This window comes from Euprymna scolopes, chromosome 16, assembly GCF_053919585.1.
Source record: "Euprymna scolopes isolate OS-2025 chromosome 16, ASM5391958v1, whole genome shotgun sequence".
Lineage (NCBI taxonomy): Eukaryota > Metazoa > Mollusca > Cephalopoda > Sepiida > Sepiolidae > Euprymna > Euprymna scolopes.
Window position 1 is genome coordinate 56,068,448 of NC_136497.1, and position 26,821 is coordinate 56,095,268.

The 26,821-nt window shown below is 34.1% G+C and overlaps 1 protein-coding gene across 2 annotated transcripts; it reads right to left on the reverse strand.

Annotated features, from left to right (window-relative positions):
* Nucleotides 1-26,821, reverse strand: LOC145295973 (RWD domain-containing protein 3-like). 2 transcript variants are annotated; one of them, XM_080141906.1, is made up of 6 exons: nt 26,691-26,778; nt 11,564-11,617; nt 11,175-11,381; nt 8,053-8,411; nt 2,943-3,070; nt 1-223 (listed from the first exon to the last, which is right to left on the reverse strand). In XM_080141906.1, exons 3-6 carry the CDS (start codon nt 11,326-11,328, stop codon nt 118-120), a joined length of 747 nt encoding a protein of 248 aa, XP_079998032.1. In that variant the 5' UTR covers nt 11,329-11,381; nt 11,564-11,617; nt 26,691-26,778; the 3' UTR covers nt 1-117. The 2 variants fall into 2 exon arrangements, with proteins under 2 accessions (XP_079998032.1, XP_079998031.1); XM_080141905.1 differs by lacking the exon at nt 11,564-11,617 and having other exon boundaries at nt 26,691-26,821.

A 26,821-nucleotide genomic window follows, 5' to 3' on the forward strand; every position in this document is an offset into this window, starting at 1 on the left:
AAAAATTGTAGTTAATTTTATTGCAGTTTTATTACAGTTTTCTGGTAGTTTTATTACAGTTTTATTACAGTTTAATTACAGTTTTATTACAGTTCAGTGAAATTTAACCCACTATTTTTATCTCATTACATGTGTTTTGTATAACTGAAGAAGATGTGCAGATTTAAAGATATTTTCTAATTCGGCCATACTGGAACATTCCACAATCTGAAAATCAGAGAACCTTAAAAAAAGACAAAACAAATATGATGGTTTAGTTATTATCAAATTTAATCCTTAGAATAAAAAAAATTGTTTCAATTCCTTTTCAACATACTTGAATTCCTACTAAACACTATCCTAGAGTATCTAAGGTCTCCTTGTACAGAGATTTGTCAGGACAACCTGGCATAAGGATACTTTCCCTGAAAGTAAACCATGACTAAATATTCAAAATAACATGGTATTTGCAGCACAAATGACCAACATACACTGGCTTTTATGAGAAACTAGCCTGGGTGCCCGGCGTTGCCCGCGTGTTTGGAGGTGTGTATTGAGAAAAAAAAAAAAAGTGGTAGTAGGAAGACGGGCTTGAACCCGTACTGCGAAGGAGAAAAAGAATGTGAAAAAAAAAAAAAAAGTGACATCTTTGCTGTTAAGTCCATCACCAAACCAGAAGTAATGAAGGTTTAAATTAAGGCTAGTCAATCGAAAAGAGGAGATGACTTTCAAAAATGTCATCAAAAAATGTGATCCCCTCTTTGTAAAAAAGTGCCCAGTTGAGGGTAAAGGAATTAATGTTTTAGTTAATTTTTCGATATTTGTCGTCCGAAGGGTCGTGCTTCAAAACGATACCAATCTCGTGAAAATCCGTCAAAAGTTTTAAGTGGACATACATACATACATACATACATACATACATTTAAACAGACGGGTGAGATTTATATTATAGATAGTGTACCTTCTCCAAGTAATGTTACCTCAAGCAACAGCATGAAGCTAGATACTCCACCAGATTAGATGAATTCTTATCCTAGAATCCAATAAGAATAAGAAACCACAAGAAAAATATACTATAACAATTTGGGAAGCAGAAAATTGTTTTCAAGTTCTTTAATAACTCAGTCTTTGAGAGGTTAAGGAGAACTATAATGGAATATTTGAATGTCTATGTATCTTATATAGAGATCAAGTATTAGCCCTAAGAAAGGGACCTCTTGATTTCTGAGAATTTCAACTGAAGTAAAATAAAACAAGAGAGAATTTTACATGCTGTATCATCATCATCATCATCATCATCACACAGTCCGTCAGTCTTGACGATGACTAGTTGGGACCTCAGTGCTTTATCCTTCGGTGTTGGCATAGTCCTCTTTCTGTGTGAAACATCCGGTCACAGGCACTGCATATGTGGGTGCCAGGGTTGTGTCATCTATAGTGTCTCAGCTTTAAGGCTTCTCCAATCTTTCTTTCTATTTCTTTCTTTCCTTTGTGGAAACTGTTCTGCCAACCACTCCTTTCTTTGGCTTGTTCCTCCCAACTCTCGACGTTGATGTTCATTGCCTTCAGGTACCGCTTTGTTACATCTTTGTAGCAAAGCTTCTGACCTCCTACCTTGCGGGTTCCATTTTCCAGTTCCCCATAGAAGATCATCTTTGGATATATATATATTATTCCTTAATTGGAATTCATTTTTGAGATGAGCATTATATATTAATTTATTTTTATTTTTATTTCGGACTATTATTCTCATCTTTATTAGTTGTTGTTTTTGATCTTTTATTATTATCAATGTTTCGGCCAACTATTCCTCTGGCCTTCGTCAGGTGGTAACAGCGACGGATAGGAACTTCGAATCTCATAACTGTATTCTCATAGTCGGGTCCGTACCGATTGGTATACATATATATATATATATATATATATATATATATATATATACCATTTTTGGCAGTTACAAAGTTACGTGGTCATTGTTCATTTCATAGTGGGTTGTTTTTAAACAGTTAAGAGTTAATTTATTTTTATTTCGGACTATTATTCTCATCTTTATTAGTTGTTGTTTTTGATCTTTTATTGGTTTTGTTTATTCACAACGTTTCGGCCAACTATTCTTCTGGCCTTCGTCAGGTGGTAACCGCGACAGATAGGAACTTCGAATCTCATAACTGCATTCTCAGCCATCACTGCCATCTGTAGTTGTTGTCGTCTCACCACATTTTGGCCAATTACCTCTGGCACGCTTTGGGTGGGATTGAAACTGCTATCTTCAGACAATGTTCATCTGGAACTGTAGAGATTCAACGTCTCTATCAACTGCGCCACGGGCCCCGAAGGGCGATCAAGGTTGGATTCTTTGATCTTATAAATCCACATTTATTTATCTGATCTTCTATAGTTGGGTCCGTACCGATTGGTATATATATATATTATTCCTTAATTGGAATTCATTTTTAAGATGAGCATTATATATTAATTTATTTTTATTTTTATTTCGGACTATTATTCTCATCTTTATTAGTTGTTGTTAGGGCAAGCTTTTTAGTCAGTTTTTGGCCGAAAATTTGGCTGTCAAGAGGTCAAAGTTCAAAAGATTTGTCCTTTGCGGTCTCTAGCAAACTATTCAGCCAATTTTGGGTCTAAACATTTGAAATTTTACATAAAAGGGTATTCAGACATGCAGCAAGCTTTTTAATCAGTTTTGGGGTGAAAATTTGACTGCTAAGAGGTCAAAGTTGAAAGAGATGACCTTTGCAGATTCTACCAAACTCCTACGCCAATTTTGGGTCTAAACACTTGAAATTTTAGATGTAGGTTATCTGGACATGAGTCAAACTTTTTAATATATATATACATATGCACATAAAGTTATGAACAGTACATAGGGCCAGAGAAAAGCCGGGCTGAACTGCTAGTTTAAAATATTTCTTAGAAAATGATTAACAAAAGAAAACATTCTTTACCCAATATTTTTCTCTTGGTTTGTTTCTGTGTACGGCTCTTCTGTTAAGACAGTCATCATTCTTTCTTTGCAACTGTGACCCCGAGAATCCACATCAACGCAAGCGGTCTTATGCTGCACTAAATAATTCTAGAAGAAAAATTTAAATCAAGAAAAGAAAAGGCAGAACTATTACTATGAATTAATCACATTTTCTTTTTTTAGATTAGAAAATAAAAATGGATATTCAGTAGGTAGTTGTATGTTTTATTGGGATTTTCCCAATTATATTTGGTAACAAAGATATGGTGACACTAACAAGAAGAAAAGAACACAAAAACAGGTGAGAGCATTATAAAAGAATTCTATTTGCAGGAAAAGAAAGGAAAGTTTCTCGCAAACAACTGGTGTTTGAAGGAACTTATTTTAAAGATGCGTCTTTTTAACAGTTTTATATTTCCTATGTTATTTCACCTGGGTTGAAGAAATAGAGCCTCGTCTTCTGTGTTTCAGTTGCTGATTTTAATCCTCGCATGTGTCCCAGTGTCTAGATGACAAAGACAGCAAAAGACGAACATGTTTCTCTAAGGATCACGACAGACAAAAGAGGAAGAATCTTTGGGAAAAAAAAAAACACTTACGTGGGGTTTAGTGAAGATTCTAAAAAGTTAGCCTGTGATAGGTTGTTTTTAATTGAATCATAGGGTACCCAGTTAGCGACTCCATTATAATTTCAATAATTTGGTTCATGTCAGGGACACCACAGTTTTTAAAAGGGAAAAGCAATATTGGAAAAAATAACAGAGTTCATCCATACAAAAATAAATTAAACTAGCAGGACCTGTTGAAAATCCACAGTGAACTCTTTCATATGTAATATATTGATGTTGGTATTCTGTGGATGTTCAGCGTAAATGGAGATGCCCTAATATTATTGTAGCTCTTAGCATTTATCTAAGCTATAAGGGATACCTGGCATAGCCTGGTTGTAAAATACACTTAAATATGATATTTTAATTTATGCAAATTTTGTATATATTATTATAGAGTCAATTTTCTATCGATTTCCATATATTATAAAGTTGTGATTTCAAAAATAAAAAATTTATACATATGATTTGAGTTCCTTCAGCTATAATCAAAACCGAAACCAAAACTTATGTAGAATTTTTGGTAAAATTATTTATAAAAAAATAGATAACTTGAGTGCCATTACCTATAATCAAAACCGAAACCAAAACTTATGAAGAATTCTTGGTAAAAATTATTTATTACAAGAAATGGAAGGTAATAACAATTAAACGACAGTCACTCGGAAGAAAACAGATGTAAGTGTGACAGACAAAATAACACACACTATCATATTAATATATAAATTTTATTGCCAACAGATTTGGGGAAATAGCCGAATTCAAAGTCACTGATGACATTAATTTTTTATTAGAGTTTTTGCAATAATATATTGCGGTCTACATCGCATCAGATATCAAAATGCTGTTTTACTTTATTTTACTTCTAATAAAGTTATGTGACAAAATTACTTAAGATTAGGATCAAAATGTAGTATCCATTCTCTATCCAGTCAGTGAATGAGAATAGTCATCTTAGTCTGAAGCAATTTACATTTTTGTCTAAACTAGAGTGTCCTTTTTAGAGTATAGAGGGGAAGGTAATTTTAGAAAAACTGACAAAGTCAATCCATATAAAATAAACTAGCTGCATATATCCAGCCTTGCCTAGTCAAAACATATGGTCGAGCGAGGGAGTTTGTTATGTACTATTTAAGATGCATCAAATATCCTAACTTTTTACGAAAAATGACCACACGTTGGATTTAGGGAAGTATAAAACACATCCATCTTGAATAAAATAAAATACGCATCAAGTGTGCTCGAAAGCCAAATCACAACGTAATATCAAGAAAATAAACAAATATTTTACTTGTTTGAAATTTATAACATAAATATATTTTGGAGCCAAACTCCATCCTCGGTATGTTGTTTTCTTTCTTTTTTTTTTCTTTTCTTCTTTCTTGACAAGTTGTAAAGTTGGAGAAAGAAAAGTGTAGCGGACTGGTGGATATATTATATATATTCCCCAGTCGTACAAAATAGGAAAAATGAATTGAATTGAGAAAGGAGCGAACAACGCGTTTATTGAAATAAACGAACTAGAATTTATTTTGTGAAGAAACAAATTAAATGAAAGGATACATCACGTGTTTAGTTTGGTGTACGTCTCTCGCTGTTAGCTAAAGTCTATTGTTTAGAGAGAGAGAGTGAGAAAGTCAATCCAGTTTGGCATGCGTCTCTCACTGTTGGCTGGTGAGAGGGAAAGTCTATTGTTGTAGAGAGAGAGAGAGAAAGAGAGAGAGAGAAAGTCAATCCAGGCCATGGAGAGAGAAAGTGTGTAAGGTGTATGTACTGTCTGTTGGCTCTTACCCCACACATAGTAGCAGGGGACGTGACGCGCGCAGGCGCGCGCCCCGGAAGGGAGCGGTTGGTCCGTCGACTGCTTAGGTTGGGAGCCGAATCGAAAAAAAGGAAACAGCTCAGGTCTCTTGCTTTTGTAGTTGTTTCCGGTGGTCTTTTGCGCATGTGTGGATTTCCTTTAAAGGGAAGTGACATTGCCCATGTGTGCGTACGTGTGCGCATATGTGCGCGTACATGTGTGTACGTTAGCGTGTGTGTGTATGTACGTGAAAGTGAGTTTATGTACGTGAACGTGAATATATGTACGTGTGTGTACGTGCACACGTATGTTTGTGTGCGCGTATGTGTATGACAAGAAACGTGGTTTGAAATGTGAACGCGTGTTTTGTGTGAGACTAGAAAAGCTTGCACAAAAGTCTGTTTGTAAAGAGCCACGCGTTGTATCTCAGCGGTTGTATTTTGAAATGTTGGAACACATACGCTTGACTTCCATCTTGATTCATGAAAATCAAACGCAAAGTAACTTTCATTACTTAAATGGGAAATAACTCCTATAGCTTTAATAAATAAGTTTATTTCCGGTTTTAAATGCAACTGTTGTCAGCTATTAATAAATGAAAATAAATAAAATTAACTATAAAGCAAATGAAAATTAATTAAATAAATTAACTTTAAATAATACTTCTAAATAGAACAATTAAAATGACTATTACAACAATCAATTAATACAATCAAACTAATTACTAAAATACATTTTCTTTAACGTAATATGCAAATGACGTTACTTCCTGAATGCAGATTTCCTTTGAATAAATAGTATACATAGAAATCATGCTCGAATAAAAGTGTACATATGGTCTGTTTTCAATATAAAAATTATTTTGTGAAACAGTGTAGCTTTTGTACATATTAAATTGTGAACAAACAAACATACGGATGGAATACTGTTGCCATATCTGGGCAGGACCTGCTAAAAACAGCCTATCCTGCCTTGACAGAGTACAAAATAGACTTCGTGGCTTAGTGAGGGATGCCCTTTTCTCTACCCTGCAACCTCTCTCCCACAGAAGAGACGTTGCGAGCCTGTCCTTGTTTTATCGTTATTTCCATGGCAGATGCTCGTCTGAACTCCAATCTCTGGTTCCCCCTCGCCAATCTTTCACGAAAAACACCCGTCTAGCTGAATCCACTGTGAAAAATTTCCCCCACTCTATATCTGTGCCTAAATCAAAACGCGGATTCCATGAACAAAGCTTCTTTCTTAGAACTGCACGCCTGTGGAACTCTGTTCCGTCTGCCTGCTTCCCTCCGGACTACAATTTGGATGTCTTCAAGTCCAATGTTAACAAATTTCTAATGAACCGCCCCCTTAAGTAAACACTTCAGCAAATCTCCTCACTAACTTAATGTACTTGCAATAACCCTTATCCCTGAGTGGCTTCCGGGCCTTGATAAGTGGTGATCACTGTGTAAAAAAAAAAAAAAAAAAAAAAAAAACATACAGACAAGAATATGACTTTATTATAATACAAGATTCAAGCAAGCATAGATACCCGGACGGTCCACAGAGTTTTATAATTATCTAAATTAAATTTATTGATGGCAGATAATGGATTTCGAGAAATAGTTGAATATACAGTGACTATATTTCAGCCTCATAATTCTCATTTCCTTATTTTGTCTTTTAATTCTTACAATCCATGAGCAATTTTTCTGACAAAAGGGGAAGAATTGCTTTTTTTCTGGGCCTATCTAACACTTATCATTGACTAGTTTTTCAATCTTGAAAAAGTATCCTTCTTTTTTTTTTTTAGCCCCTTACATAAAGTGACTTCATGCCTTGTCTGGAGCAATTTTCATAAAAAAAGAAATACAGTCATTGAATAAGAAATCAGGTATCTAGCCTTCGGGTTAAAATCCAAGTGTAGTATCTGTTCTGATGCTGGAATAAAAGTGTACACACGGTCTGTTTTCAATATAAAAATTATTTTCTTCATATTAAAGACACATCTTCTTCAGCACAAGACTGTTTCTTACTGATGACTGTATATTCTGCTATTTCTCTAAATTTGTTGTTTATAATCAATAAAATTTAATTTAATTTTGTATGGATCGACTTTGTTATTCTTTTGGGTATTGGCTTTCTTTCTATATAAACTGACAACTTGTTCCAAGAACTTCATTTGATTTTTTTAAAGAAATCTTCAGATTTGTACATCAAATTAACACCAAATACTCAGATTATTAAAAAAAATAAATTTAAAAAACTTGTACGCTCGGAGGGAAATCAGTTTTTTTTTGTATATTTATAATCCTTGTTTTTTTTGTTTTTTTCTGTCAAATGTTTGCAGATGTTCAGTTTTCCATTGTAAGTTTTAGTTTCTGTACTCCGACTGTTTTTTTTTTTTAATTAAAAAAAAAATATTTGCAAACAATAAAGTATGCAAATAGGATTTTTTTTACCTAAAGAACAGTCGAAAATCAAGTCGGGGAACTAAAACTTACAATAGAAATCTGAATCACTCTGCTAAAAATTGAACAGGTAATTAAAAAAATTTACATGATTTGAAAACTTAGTATGCAATGGATCATATTTTGAGAATTTAAAAGAAAATTATTCAATGTTTTTTTCATAATCACTACTCTAACACCAACCTCTCTTATCAAGCTTCACAAGAAATTTTGTAAATTCATAATTACCTTCAGATTTTCTCGATCCCCAATCAGCAAAATGAAAATCAACTTCTGGCAAAATATCAGACGTCCAGATAAATTGTAAGTTTTTGACCAATTTTTTATTATTTTAGTGTACTTTGATTTGGAACGCATGTGATCCAACTGGACAAAAGTGATCCAATTTGGTTGTGCTCGGCTGCAGTTTGTTTCTTTTTCTTCTCTGCTATAATTTGGATAAGTTTTTAGTCGGACCTCTTCATTTTTCAAGAGCTTCTTCTGGTCCACATTTGTTTTTTTCAAAGGCAGACAAAGTTCTGTTGGATCATGGAGGGAGGTGATACTTTCTTTCGCCAATTCTATAAGCTCCATTAACATAGATTCACCTATATGGATTTGAAAATAAGTTTACAGGTAAAGTTTTTTTTTTTTTTCATTTAAAGATTTTAATAAATTAGTAAGCAAAACAAAAGATTTTGAAAAGTTAAAATTTTAAAGTTTAGAACCTAAAATCACACATTTTTTTATTTTTAACAATTTCTTGAAAAAGCACCACTGTAAAATGTTTTTGACTCCTAATGGGGGTATCAGATGAATGGATTCGCAAATCATTTTTATAACCACCGGCTGTGCTAAACAACCAATGAAAACGTTTCAAAATTATTATAAGAATTGTCGAATTTTGGATTCAATCAGTTGGCCTTGATAATGTGGTGATGCCTATGTAAAAAAAAAAAAAAAAAAAAAAAAAAAATCTGGAAAAGTTAACTTACATAATTGATTGTGAGATGATGGGTGCCTCCACAGTACAAATGATGAAACAAGTTCATCTGTGGCACGTGCACAATGCCCAGCAAACTGAACATGTCTATTGCAAACTGAGGTTGATACTCTTAGTAAGTCTCCATATACCATTTCTAGAATTTCACTATGACAGATTGAGTACTCTTCTCAAGCTAAAGAAGCTCACGTAATCCTGCATTTTACATCACTGATGCTGATTTTCCTGATGACATTGCGATGTTGTCTGACAACCCCATTACTAAACTGTACAGGGCTTCATCCGAATGCTACCGATACTGAGTGCATGTCAGTTAACATTCGCAACAATCACGAAATTAAAACCCTCACAAATAACATCCTCAAATGTGTTGAAGACTACAAGTATCTAGATTTACACATCAGGAACTTTGAGAAAGACTTTAACATTAGAAAGGACATGGCTTGTAACAAAATGGATAAGATCTGGAAATCCAATCTTGGTCGCAAATTCAAAATCCAAGTCTTCCGCGTACTTATTGAGCCAATCTTACTCTATGATTCTGAAAGTTGGACTCTTTCAGCAAAACAACAGCGTCGTTTGGATGGATGTCACATAGAATTACAGTAGCACAACAATGATGTCATTGATAGAATGCAGGAACACACTGGAATTGTTTTAAAGAATTTTCTGAAACAGCACCACCAAGACATAAATCTCATACTGTAATAATATTTAGATGTGAGTGTGTAAAGGTATCACAACTATAACGTTATTATTTCATTTAATAGAATACATACAAGAGATGAAAAAAGAAAATACAATTAAAATTTATGTAGAAAAATCTTACAACCTCTTTCCCGCAGAAGAGATGTTGCGAACATGTCTTTGGTCTACCGTTATTTTCATGGCAAATGTCCATCTGAGCTTCAATCTATGGTCCCCACCCCCATGCTAAACTTTCACAACAATCACGATTAACAATTTCCCCTACTCTCTATCTGTGCCTAAATCTAAACGCAAATTCCATAAACAAAGATTCTTTCCCAGAACTGCCTGCCTGTGGAACTCTGCTCCACTGGCCTGTTTCCCAGCTGACTACAAAATGGTCATCTTCAAGTCCAATGTAAATAAATTTTTAATGTTCCGCACCCTTAAATAATCAAATTGTACCCAATTTCCACTACCAACAATCATTACGCTGTTTTCTCAGATACCACTTTACACTCATTAATCCTTATCCTCAAATGGCCTTTGGGCCTTGATTAGTGGTGACTCCCTTATAAAAAAAAAAACTTGAATTATTTCTTATCTTACATCCATGTACAACATCCACTACTTTGTTCAATTTCATGCAATGTTTATTTGTGTCTTCTTCTCATTTTTTTTATAATTACATTTCACTAATAAAACAGTTGTGTTGAACAAGTAAAAAAGACTAATAAATGCCCACGTAAAGTTAAAAATGAGGTAGACTGGAATTTTCTAATTAGAATTTAAGTAAGGATATGCGTCCTGGCAGTGACATCACAGAGAGAGGAAGCCGCCAGTTTTTTGTTGCGAATGAGCAAGAAAGAGCTTTCTCTTTCGATTAAACCAGCTGACGAGAAAGAGAAAAAGAGAGATGTGTGTGAATTTAGATTGCTACTGCTGCTATTGTTGTTGTTGTTGAGGAGGAGGAGGAGCATCATTCATTTATTAATTTTGAATGAATCAAATGATTACTGCTGGCATTAGTTTCCTCCGGTACTTATGAGAAGAACCACATGAAGTTTGACAACATCCCTAAATGAACGTGTTTCTGTGGAACGAAGCAGATTCGAACTTGGCACACCCAGATTGTCAGTCCATATCGTTAAGCTTTTAGCCACCGTCACCTTCCAGCTGCTGTAGTCTAAACCATGAGGAAGGGGTTAGCTGTTATATGCATATAAATGTATGCTATGAGGAAATAAAAAAAAAGAAATTTTTAAAATGCAATTGCATTTGTCAATAACGTTTATGAAAGCTGTTATTGAGAAAAAGGCAATGATACAGATGTTAAGTTGTCTCCTATTGTATTAAGATTAAAAAAAAAAAAGGGTTCTGTTCTTTATTAAGTTCTTTGAGTGATCTCCCTTGTTTGTTGTTGTGGATTATTGACTGGAAAAGAAAGATGGAGGCTTTTTGATTAACGACCATGTGTTTGGAGTTATGTGAATAGTAAACTAACCAGAGAGGTAAGAAGATGGAAACCTGACGACTGTAACTGCAGAAATTCTGCCAGTGAAAGGAACACATTATGGGGATTGAGAAGGATGCACTGTAGAGAAGGAAGAACACGCCAGCTATGCTACACTGCTTGACAAAAGCCTAATTTTAATAAAAAAAGTTGGCTTTTTCTACATACCAGTGAATGTGGTCGCACGTACTAGCATTTTCTCTTTGACTTGATTAATAATTGCCGCAGGTAAAGAAAGAGATGTTAAATTTATTTCTGGAATTCCACTTGATGGATAACCTGATGGAAGAACAAAGCTAAGTAGCACATCATGGGAACCCATTTGAGCACACGGTTCAGATATATTCACGTCGACATGGATTAAATCCTTGGATCCTGATGGAAAGAAAAAAAAAAAAGTAAGAAATTTTTCAAATTTTTAAATAAAAAAAAAAATAAAATCTGCAAAAATGTTTAGGTTTGGATCATAATAACAGGATTTTCTTCTTTTAATGGGGGAACAAGAAAAAAGGGAAAACAGGGAGAGAAAACAAAAACAATTTGTCATAAAAACCTACTGAACAGCAGGGTAGCTGGATTTTAGACAGTACTAGTGCACTTATTGATCCATGCTGAAATAATAATGTTATTATTTAGAAAGCCATTCTTAACATGGGGAGGGGGAGGATATTTTGTACCTATTCTTTATTTTAACCTTACAATTTAATAAAAACGGGTATTGTAAAACTTTAATTAAACTTGAAAATACTATTTAAAAAATGGTGCTAATCAATAAGTGCACTAGCACCTTTTACACTTCTTGTTCCAAATCAACTTTCGGCACGCTTAGATAATCGGAACTTAATTAGTTAAAGAATGTTCGAATTCATTTAGTAAGAATAAGTAAACAGAAACTACACTTTTTATTGTTATTTTGTTTTTAGTTGTTTTTCTTTTGTATTGGAGATAAATTAATTTCATTGAATGAGACTTATACCGCAGTGTAGATAAACGCAATGGGTTCTCTTCTGACTTGGTTCTTACTTTCAGCAGTGAAACAGCTCATTCACAACAAACACTCATCTAACTACAACCACTGTCAGCAATTTCCCCCCCCTCTCTCTCTCTCTCTTTTTCTCTCTCTCTCTCTCTTTCTGCCTAAATCTAAACAAAAATTCCATGAGCAAAGTTTCTTTCTCATGGAGTAACTTCTTGACTGACTATAACAGCCGTTTTTAAGTCTAATGTAAACAAATTCTTAATGAGCCATCCTCTTAAATAATCAAATTTTCACCAATTTTCTTCATTACCGATCATCATTGTGTTGTCCTACTAGTCACTTTACACTCATTGATCCTTCTCCTTGAGTGGCTTTCAGGCTTTGATAAGTAGTGACTCCCTATCAAAAACAAAAAAAAAAAGGGAGGCAGAAAAGATAGAAGATCTATCTTTTGACTGACATCCTTAAAGCCACCTAAAGATTGTATTCAGGTTGCAAAACAAGTCAAGGAGCATCCTATTTCTCATCTAACACTCCTTATGCAAACTCACTCCTGAAATATTTCTCCCACAATGTCTCTTTAGTCAGAACACTATTAGAATATGCCAGGCAAGAGTTCAACGACTAGCTGCTTGAATGGTATAGGAGCTATGGAATCTGCCCTACAAAAACCAACACAAGAAACGTAACCTTTTCTCCCTTGAGTGCCAATGTTTATGCAGTATTTCATTTTGCTCTACAATCTCTTTTATAACCATTATGATCTCTCTCGGGACTTATTATTCACTCCTGTATCAGAAAGAGTTCTACAGAAGCATCATTGGTAACTGTTTCACTACCAATTTTGATTGAACCAGAGGAAAGCTACTTTCTCAATCAGGATCCCTGGATCTTGGAATGAACCTCCAAGAGGTATTAAATACACTAAGGATTCTGCAAATCCAAGTGAAATTCAATTGGACTACTGTATTCTCTTCTGTGTAAATTTCTGCCACATTTTTCTTTACATGGCAACTGAAGTATGCATGGTTTATTTTTGCCGAAATTATTGAATTAGATTTCTAGTGACAAATCACTAAAAATGTTACTATGTGATTTTATGTCAAACTTAGTCTTCTAGTATATTAAATCAGTCTATTATCAGAAATAGCTGTCAGTGCAGCTACAGGATCAATTGTACTTGAAGCACCTCAATTTAGCTTTTGCTGTCGCAGATTTTTTTTTTTTTAAAAGGGGTTTTTATTTACAAAACGTTTTACTACTTCAAAAAAAAGTTTTTTATTCACAAAAAGAGCACATTCCATGGAAGTATTTGTAAAACAAGCACAGGAATGCAACATTGTGGTGATGTGACAGAGGTTGAAACTTGGATGACAACATGAGGTCTATTAGGTTAGAAATTCTTTTCCATGCCCTGTCTAAAGGGTAGAGGTCAGTGGTTGGTGCGCCAGCCAAGATGTGGTAATGATACTCGATGCACAGGTGAATAATGGCTTTTAACAAATATAGAATACTGGCAGATGTCAGAAGTTTTCTAGCCCATGAAAATGTACCTTCTTTGCAGCAGACTTGGCAACAACTATGTACTTATCCCATTTCATGTTGCTTGAACATATTAATCTGAGAAGTTTGGATGTTGGATTCAGAAAGGTGCATATTAACTGAGGATAGGTTGGAGAAAAGTGCACTAGAGCGATATTTTGGCTGTGGGATTTCATCAAACAGAAATGGAGTCATGTCGTTTTTTCTAGTGCGACAAGAGTTTCTACCTACAAAAAAAGAGAGACACAACCCACTACAGATTCGTTCGTCACAAAGACATGCAGGCAACACTACAACCCACAAGCACACAGTTGACACAACACATTCAACTCGATGGCTTGCAAAGAGACACAATGAACAACTGCAAGCTTATTATACTTTCTTTCCTCTCTCTCTCTCTCTCTTTTCTTAAAACAGCAAAGACGAAAATGTAATTCTGAATTTTATAAAAAATTGCATTTTTTTATAAAATGTCTTTACATGTGTTTACATTTATTACACAAAAACAAAAAACAAAAACAAACAAAAAACAAACAAACAATCCAACTCCATAAAAATAGCAACTTAATAAGAAAAAAATAAAAATAATAAAAAAACAAAAACAAAACAAACAAACCAACTACATAAAAATAAGCAACTTAATAAGAAAAAAATAAAAATAAAAACAAAAACAAAAAACAAACAAACAAAAAACAAACAAACAATCCAACTACATAAAAATAAGCATCTTTATAAGAACACGTTTATTTTTCGGAGCCACGGACAAAGTATGTTCTTCTACCTAAGAAGCTTCATCTATGGGTTTGATTATGTGCTGAAACATGCAATAACAGCTCCATAAAAAAAAAAACAAGACCAACAAGGAACATTTAACATTTAGGATAGCTTTTATGGAGAATAACATTTTTAATTTAAATTTGAATGTGAAAAGATTCGGTTTTATACTTGGAAGGAAAGAGAAACGAAGGAATTGAAAGACGAATGTTTATAAGAATACTTATTCTTTTTTCGGGGGTGGGGTATGTTCTCTTCAGTTTTCGGTGGTCTTGCAGTAGCTTTTAGCAGAGAAGTGTTGTTGGCTTTAACTTCGAAAGGGTTTTTTTCTTCTCACTTGATGCTGTGTCTGTCTCTTGTTTTCTTTTGGTTCCTTTTCTTTCTGCTTTCTTTCGGTTCACAAAACCTCAGCTATTTATCTCTCCCCACCGGATCACACAACACGCCGGCTTCTCATCTTCTATTCTAGGTGCACACGCTTCTCATTGGCCAGATTAATTTTTGACTATTTTTCTTTTTCTGACTGGAAGGGTGCATGTAGCCGATGTGTAAAAACACTTTTGAATACTTTGTATGTAACAACCGATGAGTCAGCATTATAGTTTTTCTTCATAGATCTCCACAATGCACATCCAATAAGAGAGAAATATTCTAGAAAAATCAGAGAACTGTGGCAAGCATGAACAAGCGAAATGAGTGACTAGCATGCTAAGCCACTGCCTTTCCTTCTCTTCTCGTTTTGCTTTCCTTTCTTTTTCCAATCTTCCTTTTCATTGCTAATACCAATGTTTACAATTAGTGGAAATAGGAGTTACAAACAAACAAACAAACAAAAGACAATAGTTTACAATTACATCCACATAAACAGGCCACATAACAAAATTCTAATAAAATTATTATCACACTTTGATTAACTAATTCAAGAAGAGTTACACATGGTTTTAATACAAGTCTGGAGTTGAGTAAGTTATAGTGGGTTTGGCACTTATATATGACATGGGCCAGACTATGATTATTTTTCAAGGCCAAATGTTTGAGAAAAAAAGGCCAAATTCCAAAAAAAAGCCACACTTTTTGCAGTAAACAGGCCATTGGTGCTTCTATGTTATTCGAGCGTTTGGAAAAAAATCCAATGTTCCTATCTACTTGCCTCCCTGCAAGGGCAGAGTTAGACACGAGGTCGATTTTTAACATGGGGAAAAGAATAAAAATAAAGATTGCCTCTGTCTAGAAGGATTTCTCCTCCACTGAGGACAGAAAAGAGGATGTGTAGTACAGAACAGATACTACACTTTGCTCCTAGCCAAAAGGCCAAGTAATGGTGGTTTAATTCAAAAAATGTATTTTTTCAATACGTGTTATTACAATTATATTTTAATACATTTTTATACAATAACTTTTGGTTTTCAAGTATTTTGCTGTTATTTATTTATTTTGGTGTTATTTATTTATTTATTTTGGTGTTGTTTATTTATTTATTTTGGTATTATTTATTTATTTATTTATTTTGTGTGTGTGTTATTTAAGCAAGAAGAAATTATTTTTTATTAAATTTAGATGAGAGAATAATTCAATGACTTTTTTGGTAAATGTAAAGTTTAAGCGTGATGCTCTTTTTTAACATTATTATTTAGAAACCTATTATTTAATATAGGAGGGGAGTGTTTTGTAACTATTTCAAGAAGAAATTGGAGTTATCGCCCCTAACAATGGCACCATCTGTATAATGCATAAGTTCCAAAAAAACAATTTTTGTTCAAATTCAACATAGAAAATAATATCCTTCTAGACTGAGGCAATTTTTATTTTTGTTTCTATCCAGAGTGCCCCATTTTGGGGAGCTAGATTTTCCCCACATTAATAACAGACCTTGTATCTAACTTTGTTCTGGGGCAAGTAAATAAGAACAATATTTTAAAATAAAAAAAAAGCTTAACAATCAAAGGGAAATAACATAAAAAAATTTCTGAGACAGAAGCAAATAAATCAGATTTTTTCATTTTGATTTTAAAAAATCCACATTCTTTTTACCCCTTTTTACCCTCTGGGGATGAAATCAGAATTTGTCCAGGGTCACATATTACATTTCCAAATGAATATCTACGTGATCTTTCTTTTGGGTAATTTTCAACAAAACCTGATAGTTGGAAAACATTCTATGCACCAAAAAGTGCTATTTTTGGCAAATTTGACTGCTTTTTAACTCCCTGAGGATGCAACTAGAATTTTCCCAGAGTCAAATATTACGTTTTCAGATGTATATCATATGGTCTTGCTTTTGGGTAATTTTTAGCAAAATCTAATGGTAAAAAAAGATTTTATGTCCTGAAATGTGCTATTTTGGCCATTTAAAGCTAAAAATGTGCTATTTTGGCCATTTAGAGCTAAAAATGTGCTATTTTGGCCATTTAGAGCTAAAAATCACTATTTTTACTCCTTTTGACTCCCTGGGGACGAAACTAAAATTTTCCCAGGATAAAATATTATGTTTCCAGATGTATATCTATGTGGTTTTGCTTGTGGGTAATTTTCAACAAAATCTAATGGTCGGAAAATATTTTATATCCCGAAAAGTGTTATTTTGGCCATTTTGACTCCTGGGGACACAACCAAAAGTTTTATCGAAAATCCGAGAATGTTACATTTCCCCTCTTACCTAGTTGTAACTTCATGCAAAATTTCAGCAAAATGTAATAAGAAGTCATTGAGAATTTTTGGAACGAACAGACGAATGGACCAGGGTGAATTCTAATGTCCAAATCCGACTAAGTCTGCTGACCAATATTTGTTGAAAGAAAACCACAAGTTATATTTAAATAATAAACAGAATAATCAAGGGAGGTAACTGAAGTTTGTCTTGTTAAAAAAATAATGGCAGATGAATGAACTGTGAAATCGTGAAAGTACATGTTTTATGTAATAATGCAGTACTATGTTACTAATTGCGATATGACAATTAAGTAGATAAGATTGGTTTTAGTTGAAACTGGCATAAAAATTATGTAGACAATAATGGAAATTGAATTTTGCAGCTTTCAATTTTCGTTCTATTTCTGAAGAAGCGCCAACATTTTCCTTTTTTTTTAAATAAAATATACAATTTCTCGAGGTTATGTTGGTTTCAACATCCCAAATTCTCTTCTGAAAGAAAGAAAAATGAATGTCTTAATCAAACGGAGTTATCTCCCCTACATTAACAACTTATTATGCAAAAGGAGTTACAATTAATTTTGTATTATGTCGTAATAATAAAAAAAAAAAAAACATGTTAACATTTAACATTGGTGCATATTTAGAAGTACACTTATTAAAAAACAAGAAATTTTTTTATGGTTTCATAGGACAAAGACATGTTATTTTACAAATAAGCATATAGTGGCGAGAAAGAAAAAGACAAACACAAGGTGGACTTAACTAATTGTACTTCAATCATTTTCTTTAGCTTAAAATTGCAATAAAGTTAACGTCAGATTACAGTGGTAATTTTTTAATGTGTTCTTTTAAGCAAAAAACAATATTCATTATGTAATTGTTATCTCAAAAATAAAAATATATCCAACAAATTACAAAATTTGATCAAGTAGATATTTTTTTATACGCAAAAGTAATCTTTAGGGAAAGTTGCATATTTTGCCCTTTTCTCTATAATCAGTTAGAATAGCACCGAAAACAGAAGAAATTGAATTATCTCCCTTGTTTTTCGAAAACTGCGACCTTAATCTCAGCCATCGATTCTTACCGTAATATCTATTCATGTTTTTTTTTTGTTTTGTTTTTTTTCCACTAATAGCAGATGCTGTACTTGCTCAAATTTCATCATTTTTGTATACATTCTATTTTTGAGATGATAATTAAGTAAGCAATGTTATTTTTGCTTAAAGGAAGATATTTTAAAAATTATCGCTGTGTGGTCTAATTGTAAACAAGCATTTTTTTTTTTTTTTTTTACATAGGAGTCACCACTTATCAAGGCCCAGGGGCCACTCGAGGATGAGGGTTACTGAGTGTACAGTAGTCAATGGGATAATATCATAGTAATCGTTAGTAGTGTAAATTTGGTAAACTGGATTACTTAAGGGGACGGTTCATCAAGAACTTGTTTACGTTGGACTTGAAGACGACCATGTTGTAGTCAGCTATAAAACAAGCAAATGGAAGAGAGTTTCACAGGCGTGCAGTTCTAAGGAAGAAACTTTGTTCATGGAATCTATGTTTAGGTTTAGGCACAGATAAAGAGTGGGGGAAATTATTGACAGTGGTTTCAGCTAGACGAGTGTTTTTCATGAAAGTTTGTTGAGGTGGAGGGGAACATAGATTGGAGCACTTGCCGTGAAAATAACGATAAAGCAGAGACAGGCTTACAATGTCTTTTCTGTGGGAAAGATGTTGCAGTGAAGAGAAAAGGACATTCCTCACTAGGCTACAAAGTCTATTTTAAACTCTGTCAAGGCAGGATAAGCTGCTTCTAGCAGCTCCTGCCCAGATGTGGCAACAGTACTCCATCCTTGGATGTACCTGGTTTTTATATAGATAGAGAATTGTATCAGCAGTGAAATATTTAATGGAGCAGTAGATGGATACCACCATTTTTCCAGTGACGTTGGCAACAGATTTGATGTATGTGTTCCATTTCAGATCAGGAGTAAAGGTCAAGCTCAGAAGCTTGTCAAAACGTGGCGCCTCAACATGAGAGCCATTCATTTCAATTGATGCCAGATGAGGATCAGATCATTGATGATGTAAAGATAGAAGCTTGGTTTTAGATGCATTAAAAGTAACCAGCCACTTCTTTCCTCATTGATACCACATGCTCAAGATCAGAGGAGAGAGAATCAGAGAAACCCTGGTCAGTTACAGCGTTTGATGCGTTGCCATAGATGGAAGTATTGTCAGCATAAATGTCTATGACGAATGATCTTAGGATGTGATTTGGGAGATCATTAATGTAGATCAGAAAGAGAGTTGGGCTCAGGATGGACCCCTGAGGGATTCCAGCATTAATACTGTGAGCTTCTGATTTCTGCCCATCAACCACTACTCTTACGAACCTATTAGAGAGAAATGAGAAGACATTTCCAGCTATACCGTAGCTGGAGATCTTGTGAAGTAGACCTTTATGCCATACCCTATCAAAGGCCTTTGATATGTCAAGAGCAATTGCCCTAGAAAGGAAGCCTCTATTGTTTATTTAAGAAAATCAAATTGTATGATCTTTAGCGATTAAGTATTTTTCCCAGCCATTGGTAATCTCTTACTTATGGAGAAATAGATAAAATAATAGATAATAGATAAAACTTGTTAGTCGAATTGAATTGTCTTAGACTTATCACAATTCGCCTTTGGAATTTGCCACTTGCATTTATTTCTTTTGGTAAATAGAAGATGATCCGTCGTCTTTAAATGAATTTCAGTGTTTGCCATTCTTCTTTTGCTAATGCCGTTATCTTTTTCTGTGTTTACCTTATTGTTGTACGGTCGATTAGCGCACCTCCATACCACCCTCTGACCTGCTGCAACACTCTTCCTGCCAATTGTACTTAGAGTGATGGCTTGATGAAGGGCAGTTTTATTTATGTTTTCAGCAAAAATTGTTGGCAATTTGGAATCTTAACTCATTGTTTTAAAAGAGGTAACTCTATTTTACCAAAGTAGTTTTAAAAACTCATTTTTCTTACAATTACTCAAATGGTTTGTTTAAGAAAAATTGCAATATCGTCGCATTTTACTCTTTTTGCTACGAGCAGTTCAGCCCGGCTTTGCTCGGGCCCTATGTACTGTTCATAACTTTCCCTACGTGTGAATACACTTTATGTAAGCTTTCAAATGTTTAGACCAAAATTTGTCTGAGTAATTTTGTAGAGAGTGCAGAGGTTAATTTTTTTTAATTCTGACCCCAATTTTGACCCCTTAACATTTATTATTTTGGTCTCAAATCAAAATACAAAGTTTTACCTATGTCCAAGTTACCTACATCAAAAATTTCAAGTCTTAAGACTCCAAATTGGTGCAGGAATTTGGTAGTATCTGCAAAGGTCAATTCTTTCAACTTTGACCTTTTGGCAGCAAAATTTTTGCTCCAAAACTGATTAAAATACTTGCTGCATGTCTGAATAGCCATTATGTATAAATTTCAAATGTTTAGGCCTGAAATTGGCTAAGTAGTTTGCTAGACACCACAAGGTCAAATGTTTTGAACTTTAACCCCTTGGCAGTTCAAATTTTCGACCGAAACTGATTAAAAAGCTTGTCCTATCACTGAATACCCTTTAGATAAAATTTCAAATGTTTAGAAATTAGCTGAGCAATTTGGTAGAGACTGCAAAGGTCAAATTTTTTTAAACTTTGACCCCAATTTTGACCCCTTAACATTTATGTTTTGGAGCTCAATCAAATTAAAAAGTTTGATCCATGTTCAAATAACCTACATTTAAAATTTCAAGTGTTTAGACTCAAAATTGGCAGAGGAGTTTGGTAGAGTTTTCAACGGTCAAATCGTTAAACTTTGACCCCCTGATAGCCAAAGTTCTGACCAAAAACTGATTAAAAAGATTTCCCCAAATCTCAACATTCCTTATGTCAAATCTCGAGTCTGTAGACTTAAAATTGACAAAGTTATTTGGTAGGGAAATGCACATAGACACACACACAGACATTTTCACTTTTATAGATATATAAATTAATGTCATAAAACTTTGTTACATTAAATAAAGTAGTTGAAAAAAAATCTGGTTCTTGTTAAGATATAGTCGATGGATCGATTTTTTTTAAATATGTGGTTTTAAGCAAAAATAACAGTACTTAATTGTCACGTCGAAAATAGGGTGCTGTTGGATACGTCCTCGCTGATATGACAGAGATAACTCTATTTTACTAAGTCATTAGCATACAAAGAGCATCCACATATTTCGTATGTTTGTTTTTTCTTATTAGTTCCTGTAAAAAAAAAAAATTATTTAAATTTTTATTTAAAACAAAGAAAAAATTGAATCCAATCCGAGATTCTTCAGGAAATGCCACACAAGTTTGAGTATTATTTTTTAATTAAAAAAAAACTTTCTTTAATTTAAAAAAAACTTTTACTCATCTTTTTTCATTTAATTATTTAGTTTTTTTTTTAACAGTTTAAAACTTTTTTATTTAGTTAAAGATTTTAGCGTTCCAAATTTTTGTGTGAAAAAATAAATTAAAGAAGTTTAAAATTGTTAAAAAAATGAAAATGAAAGAAAAACCAAATAATTAAAGGAAAAAAAGAGTTCTTTTTTTTTTTAAATTAAAGGATCGTACTAAAATCTTTCATCGAACTTGTCTTGTCTTGGTAAAATAGAGTCATCTCCCTCAGATCAGTGACAACATATCAAACAGCGTTGAAAATAGTAATATATCAAAAAATTACAAAAATCCATCAAGTAGAACAAGTGCTATTGTGTTTTTAGTAAAAAAAAATGTCTATCACTGCAGTATGAAACACTACGTCGGTCATTACAGGGGTGAAAAGGGAGATAAGCATGTCCCCTTTATTCACAATTTTCAAAATATTTACATCTAAGAAAAATGCAATTTCTCCCAGTTTTCTGTAAAAATTACTTTTAACTATAAATAATTTTCTACTTGATGAATTTTCGTAATTTTGGGATATATTACTATTTTCGACATGACAATTAAGTAAATACCGTTATTTTTGCTTTAAACCACATATTTAAAAAAAATTATAAATCTGTCAACTCTATCTTAACAAGCACCAAAAACAATTTCTGGGAATTTTTTTTCTTTAAAATGATAATTTAGATGGGTTTTCGGGTATGCTGAAAACGAATATCGCATTAAAATTTTTTGCAAAGAAGTAGTTTTCCGAATATTTAACAATGTCATTTTTTATGTTATGGTTGGTGGCTATTTTGGTATGCATGAGCCCGCTCGTATGTGTAAACGTAACCCCGAGAAACTATGCATAAACGTGCACATACCAAGATGGCCATCAGCAATAACATAAGAAATGACATTGCTTAATTTGCGGAAAATTTAAATGTGATATTCGCTTTCAGCATACCCGAAAACCTTAAAAAATCGTCAATTTTAAAGGAAAATGTTACGGTGGAAGCAAGGTAAAAATGTACCTTTTTTCTTTCATTAACATAAACAATTGGGCAAACATTAAAAAAATGCAAGGTAAGTAAATCAGTAATTTTTTTTCAGGCACTTCGGCATTAAAGTGCCATGAGGCGACTGAGACGAGTTATCGGCCCCTGTTCTTTGAATGAGAAATGCTCTCTACCAGCCAATCTGTGAACCTCCAAATATGCACGAGTGTCTCCGAGATCGCAAAAATATATAATAACGAAATAAATAATACAAAAATATAGGAAAAGCAAAACATTTATTTTATAAAAAATATAATTTTAATATTTTAATATTATTTCTTTTAAATGAGTGATTTATAAGTGAAAATAAATGTTAAAAACATGAAACATTTACAGATTGTTTTTACAATTAGTTTTTTTTTGTGTATGATCATGTAAAATGTAGCAACAGATAATTATTTTCTGTACTTGTAAACTAATCAAGACATTTGTCGCAGTTTCAAATCACCGCCTCCATTTTTCTTTCTTCCTGCGCCCCCCCCCCGCCGTTCTTTTCGCCTTCCCTTCCCTTAAACAAAGGACGCGATAGGCTAACTCAAGCTAAACGTATGAATATATTTGGGTTCAGTGAACACATTCACCTTCCCTTTCTTTTCATCATCAACTTCGCTACGCATGTCGGAATTCAAATATATCAAACAAAACGCCAATAATTCAGGCAATAGACTTTTTACTTTTTAGAGGAAATTGAATTAAATGGAATCAGCAAACTCCCAAGCTACTTTTGATTGCATAAATTTCGTTCTAGAATTAATTAGAGTCATTTGTTTGTCTTATTGGGAGTGACGCCTCTAACATCACGCTGGCCAAATGAATACAATCAGCCTCGGCCAACTGGCAAGTTTTGGCCAGGTGCCAGTCTATGCCAGGAGCAGGAGGAGGCTCCCTCTCGACAACTGACGCTACCAGTCCCGCCGACCGAACCCACCAGCCGAAGCATTCCCAGCGACACCAGCCGTCTCAGCAGCAGTTCAAACAGCCCTTATCGGAGCTAATAAGTTTCTCTACTAATGCGATTCACTACTGCTTGCCTCCTGAGACCTACCAGCAGCGGACTTCACTCCCAGTCTCCAGCGCTTCCTGCTCATTCCTGCAGCCTTTCCAGTCTTTGGTGCCCTCAGCTCGCTCCAGCGCCTCCAGCTCACTCCTGCAGCCTTCCAGCCCTTGGTGCCTCCAGCTCCTTCTGCAGCCTTCCGGCAACCTTGCCTGCACCTCGCTCCTCCGGCCTGCAACCTCGTTCCTCCGGCTTGCGACCTCGCCTGCAACCTAGCTCCTCCAGCCTGCAACCTCACTCCTCCGGCTTGCAACCTTGCATGTGCCTTGCTCCTTCGGTCTGCAACCTTGCCTGCACCTCGCTCCCTACCGACCATCCGTTCCTTAACACTGACCCTTCGTTCTCAGTATCGTCCATTCCTTAATACTGACCACCTCATTCTCAGTGTCCACCGACTGTTCCGGATCGCCCTGACATCCAGACGATCATTCCAGACCCAGCGAGCAACCCTAAACCACGCTACGTCTGGAGTACCTATTCCAGCCCTTCAGACCTTAGCTTCTGGTGACGTGCAACCTTCTAGACAACCAGCATCCAGATCATACGATTTTTCGCTTCCTTGACAAATAAAAGGCGAACTCTCGTCTTTAACCAAACAACCAATGTCTATCATTTTTCTTTGCCTTTTTGCTGTTTACTTTTTGCCCATGTCTACCTTGTTAGTTGTTGGGTCGATTGTCCCTGGACAAACAGCTCCACAACACATTAAAAAATGAAAATATTGAAAAAAGTTTAAGCTGTATGTATCTGTTATGAAATGAAGTTCTCCAGAAAAAAAATTTCACTTAATTTCATCAAGTAGTTAAAAAACATTTTTTTTACAGCGAAAAACAATTTGTTATGATACCGAGCAAAAGGTCTGATTTTTAGGAAGAAAAGCTAGTATTAAAGATGGGGAGGGAGTGTAGGCGCTTAAAATTGAGTTATCTCCCCGTGGCGTTTCTACTAATCCAAGCAAAAATTAAAAAATTCAAAGATGTCTACATTTAACGTGCTACCATAAAAACGTGTTTTTCCGCTGTAAAAAAAACAAAAAAACAAATACTACTCGATCAAATTAAGTGTATTTTTTTTCGGAGATTTTCAGTCCAAAACGGATACGCACAATATAACCTTTTCTCGATATTTTCATTTTTTTAATATCTTGATTAAACTGTACAAGTACCTTATTTTCTTTTTTTTTTGTTTTCACAATAAGATTGTATAAAAATATATCAAAATATAATTTTAGCAAAATGTAGCAAAATATAATTTTAAAAGCATGAAACTTTTAAAGAGGTTTAAGAATATTTTTTTACACAAAGATTGTTTTTTTTTCACAGTAAGATTGTATAAACATATACCGCACACCCCAACACCACCGCTACCCCCCCGCCTCCTTCCCAATGTAAACAGTAAAATCTCCGAAAAATGTTAAATGGTGTTCTAATCGGTAAATATCGGTGCGTTACTTACAGAAAAATGGTTAATTAAACTGCAGAAGCACCTTTTTCTGCTTACATTGAGGGAAGAGGCAGGGTGGTGTTAAGGCGCTTACCCCAACAGTACACCACTCCGCCTCTTTCCCCAATGTAAACAAGAAAGCAGTAAAATTTAAAAATGTTAAAATGTATTCTAATCGGTAAATGTCGGCGCGTTACTTACGGAAAAACGGTTAATTAAATTGCAGAAGAAGCACCTGTTAAGCCACACAAGTGCTATAATTGAACCCCCCTCCCGCAAAAAAAAAAAAAGAACGAAAAACATAAAAATGTTTGGTGCTTATATTTTTGTAAACCACATTAAAAACTACGTAAGACAAAGAAAAAGTCTTTCCGACACCCCCATCCACTTGGAATGCTTTTCTTCTTTTTCGTATAAGTTTAAATCTTCCACAAAAGATTCGTACGCCATGTGAAAAGGCAGTTCTCTACGTGAAGGCACAGTCAACAACCGTCATTTATGCTGCCGCACGCGCGTAGCATAAACGGAAGCTGTAAAATGGCTGAAAGTAGTTTGTGTGTTCAGGGGTTAATACCATGCAAACGGTAAATTTGCCCCGGGTTTGATTATCAGATTGGTTGTCAGCAACCTTGATTACCTATTAAAAAATAAATTAGAGTGGTCAGTGTTCTGTTATAATAATCTGAATATTTACCAAATATAATTTTAATATAGAAGTTTTTATTTATTTATTTATAAAAAATTTAGGTACTGGTCGCGATTAGAGTTCCCTGCCGAACACCCTAAAAAAACACTGACTTCTCCCTTAGTTGCCATAGTAACTAAACGATCATGAATTTTTATCGACTTTGTTTTACTGTTTATGAATATTGAAATAAAAGACATTACTACACATTTATTAATAATATCTCACTTTTAATCACTTTTATCGACTTTTTTTTTTACTGTTTTACTGTTTATGTGTCACTTTTATCGACTTTTTCTTTTATTTTTTAAATAGCATTTTCTTTTTAAATGACTACGTTTTAACCTTACAATTGAATAAAAAAAAAAAACATTAAACTTTAATTAAGCTTAGAAATACGATTTAAAATATAGCGCGGATCATAAGTGCACTACGATTTATCGACCCCTGTTCGACTGACACACTCTATCAGCCGTTCTAAGAACGGCCCGTTCTTGAAACTAAAATACACACATTCGCCTCATGGCACTGTCATGCAGAAGTGCTTTTTTTTCACCCCTGTAACATCGTTTGGTATTTTTTTTTTTACAAGAGTACCCAGCGTAGTATAAACACCCCAACCTCCCCGTGTTAAGAACGGCTTTCGAAACCTCAAAGTCATCCCATTCGTAACATGGGTATGTTGGGAATGTTTATTTCCGAAAGCCGTCCTTAACATGGGTATGTTATGGTGTTTATGCTACGCTGGGTACTCTTGTAAAAAATACCCATCGTTTAACTTAACGTGGTATGTTTTCGGCTGTTTTTATTCGTTATCGGACTTTACCAAGCATATGGAGATATGGGAGCTGATCTATATAACCAGTAGTGAATATAATAAAAATGTTTTCACTTGGTAGTCGTTCATTTAATTTTAAAAACAGAATTGAACTTGTTAACAAAATGTACACACACAACGTTACAACGAACAAACAATTAATTAATTATATTGAAATCAAAGCAATACTTTTCCCAATTTTTTAATTATTTAACTTTCAAATATAACACGTAGGAAAAAAAAAAAACATACGCCAGTGAACGAGTTCCCCTGGAAAACAGAAAATTTCTCCTAAAACATTTAATTCTTCTCCGGCCATGACGGTGTTATCTAAAAAGGGAGATAACGTTTGTAAGACTGATTTGGAAAATGAGAATTCAAGC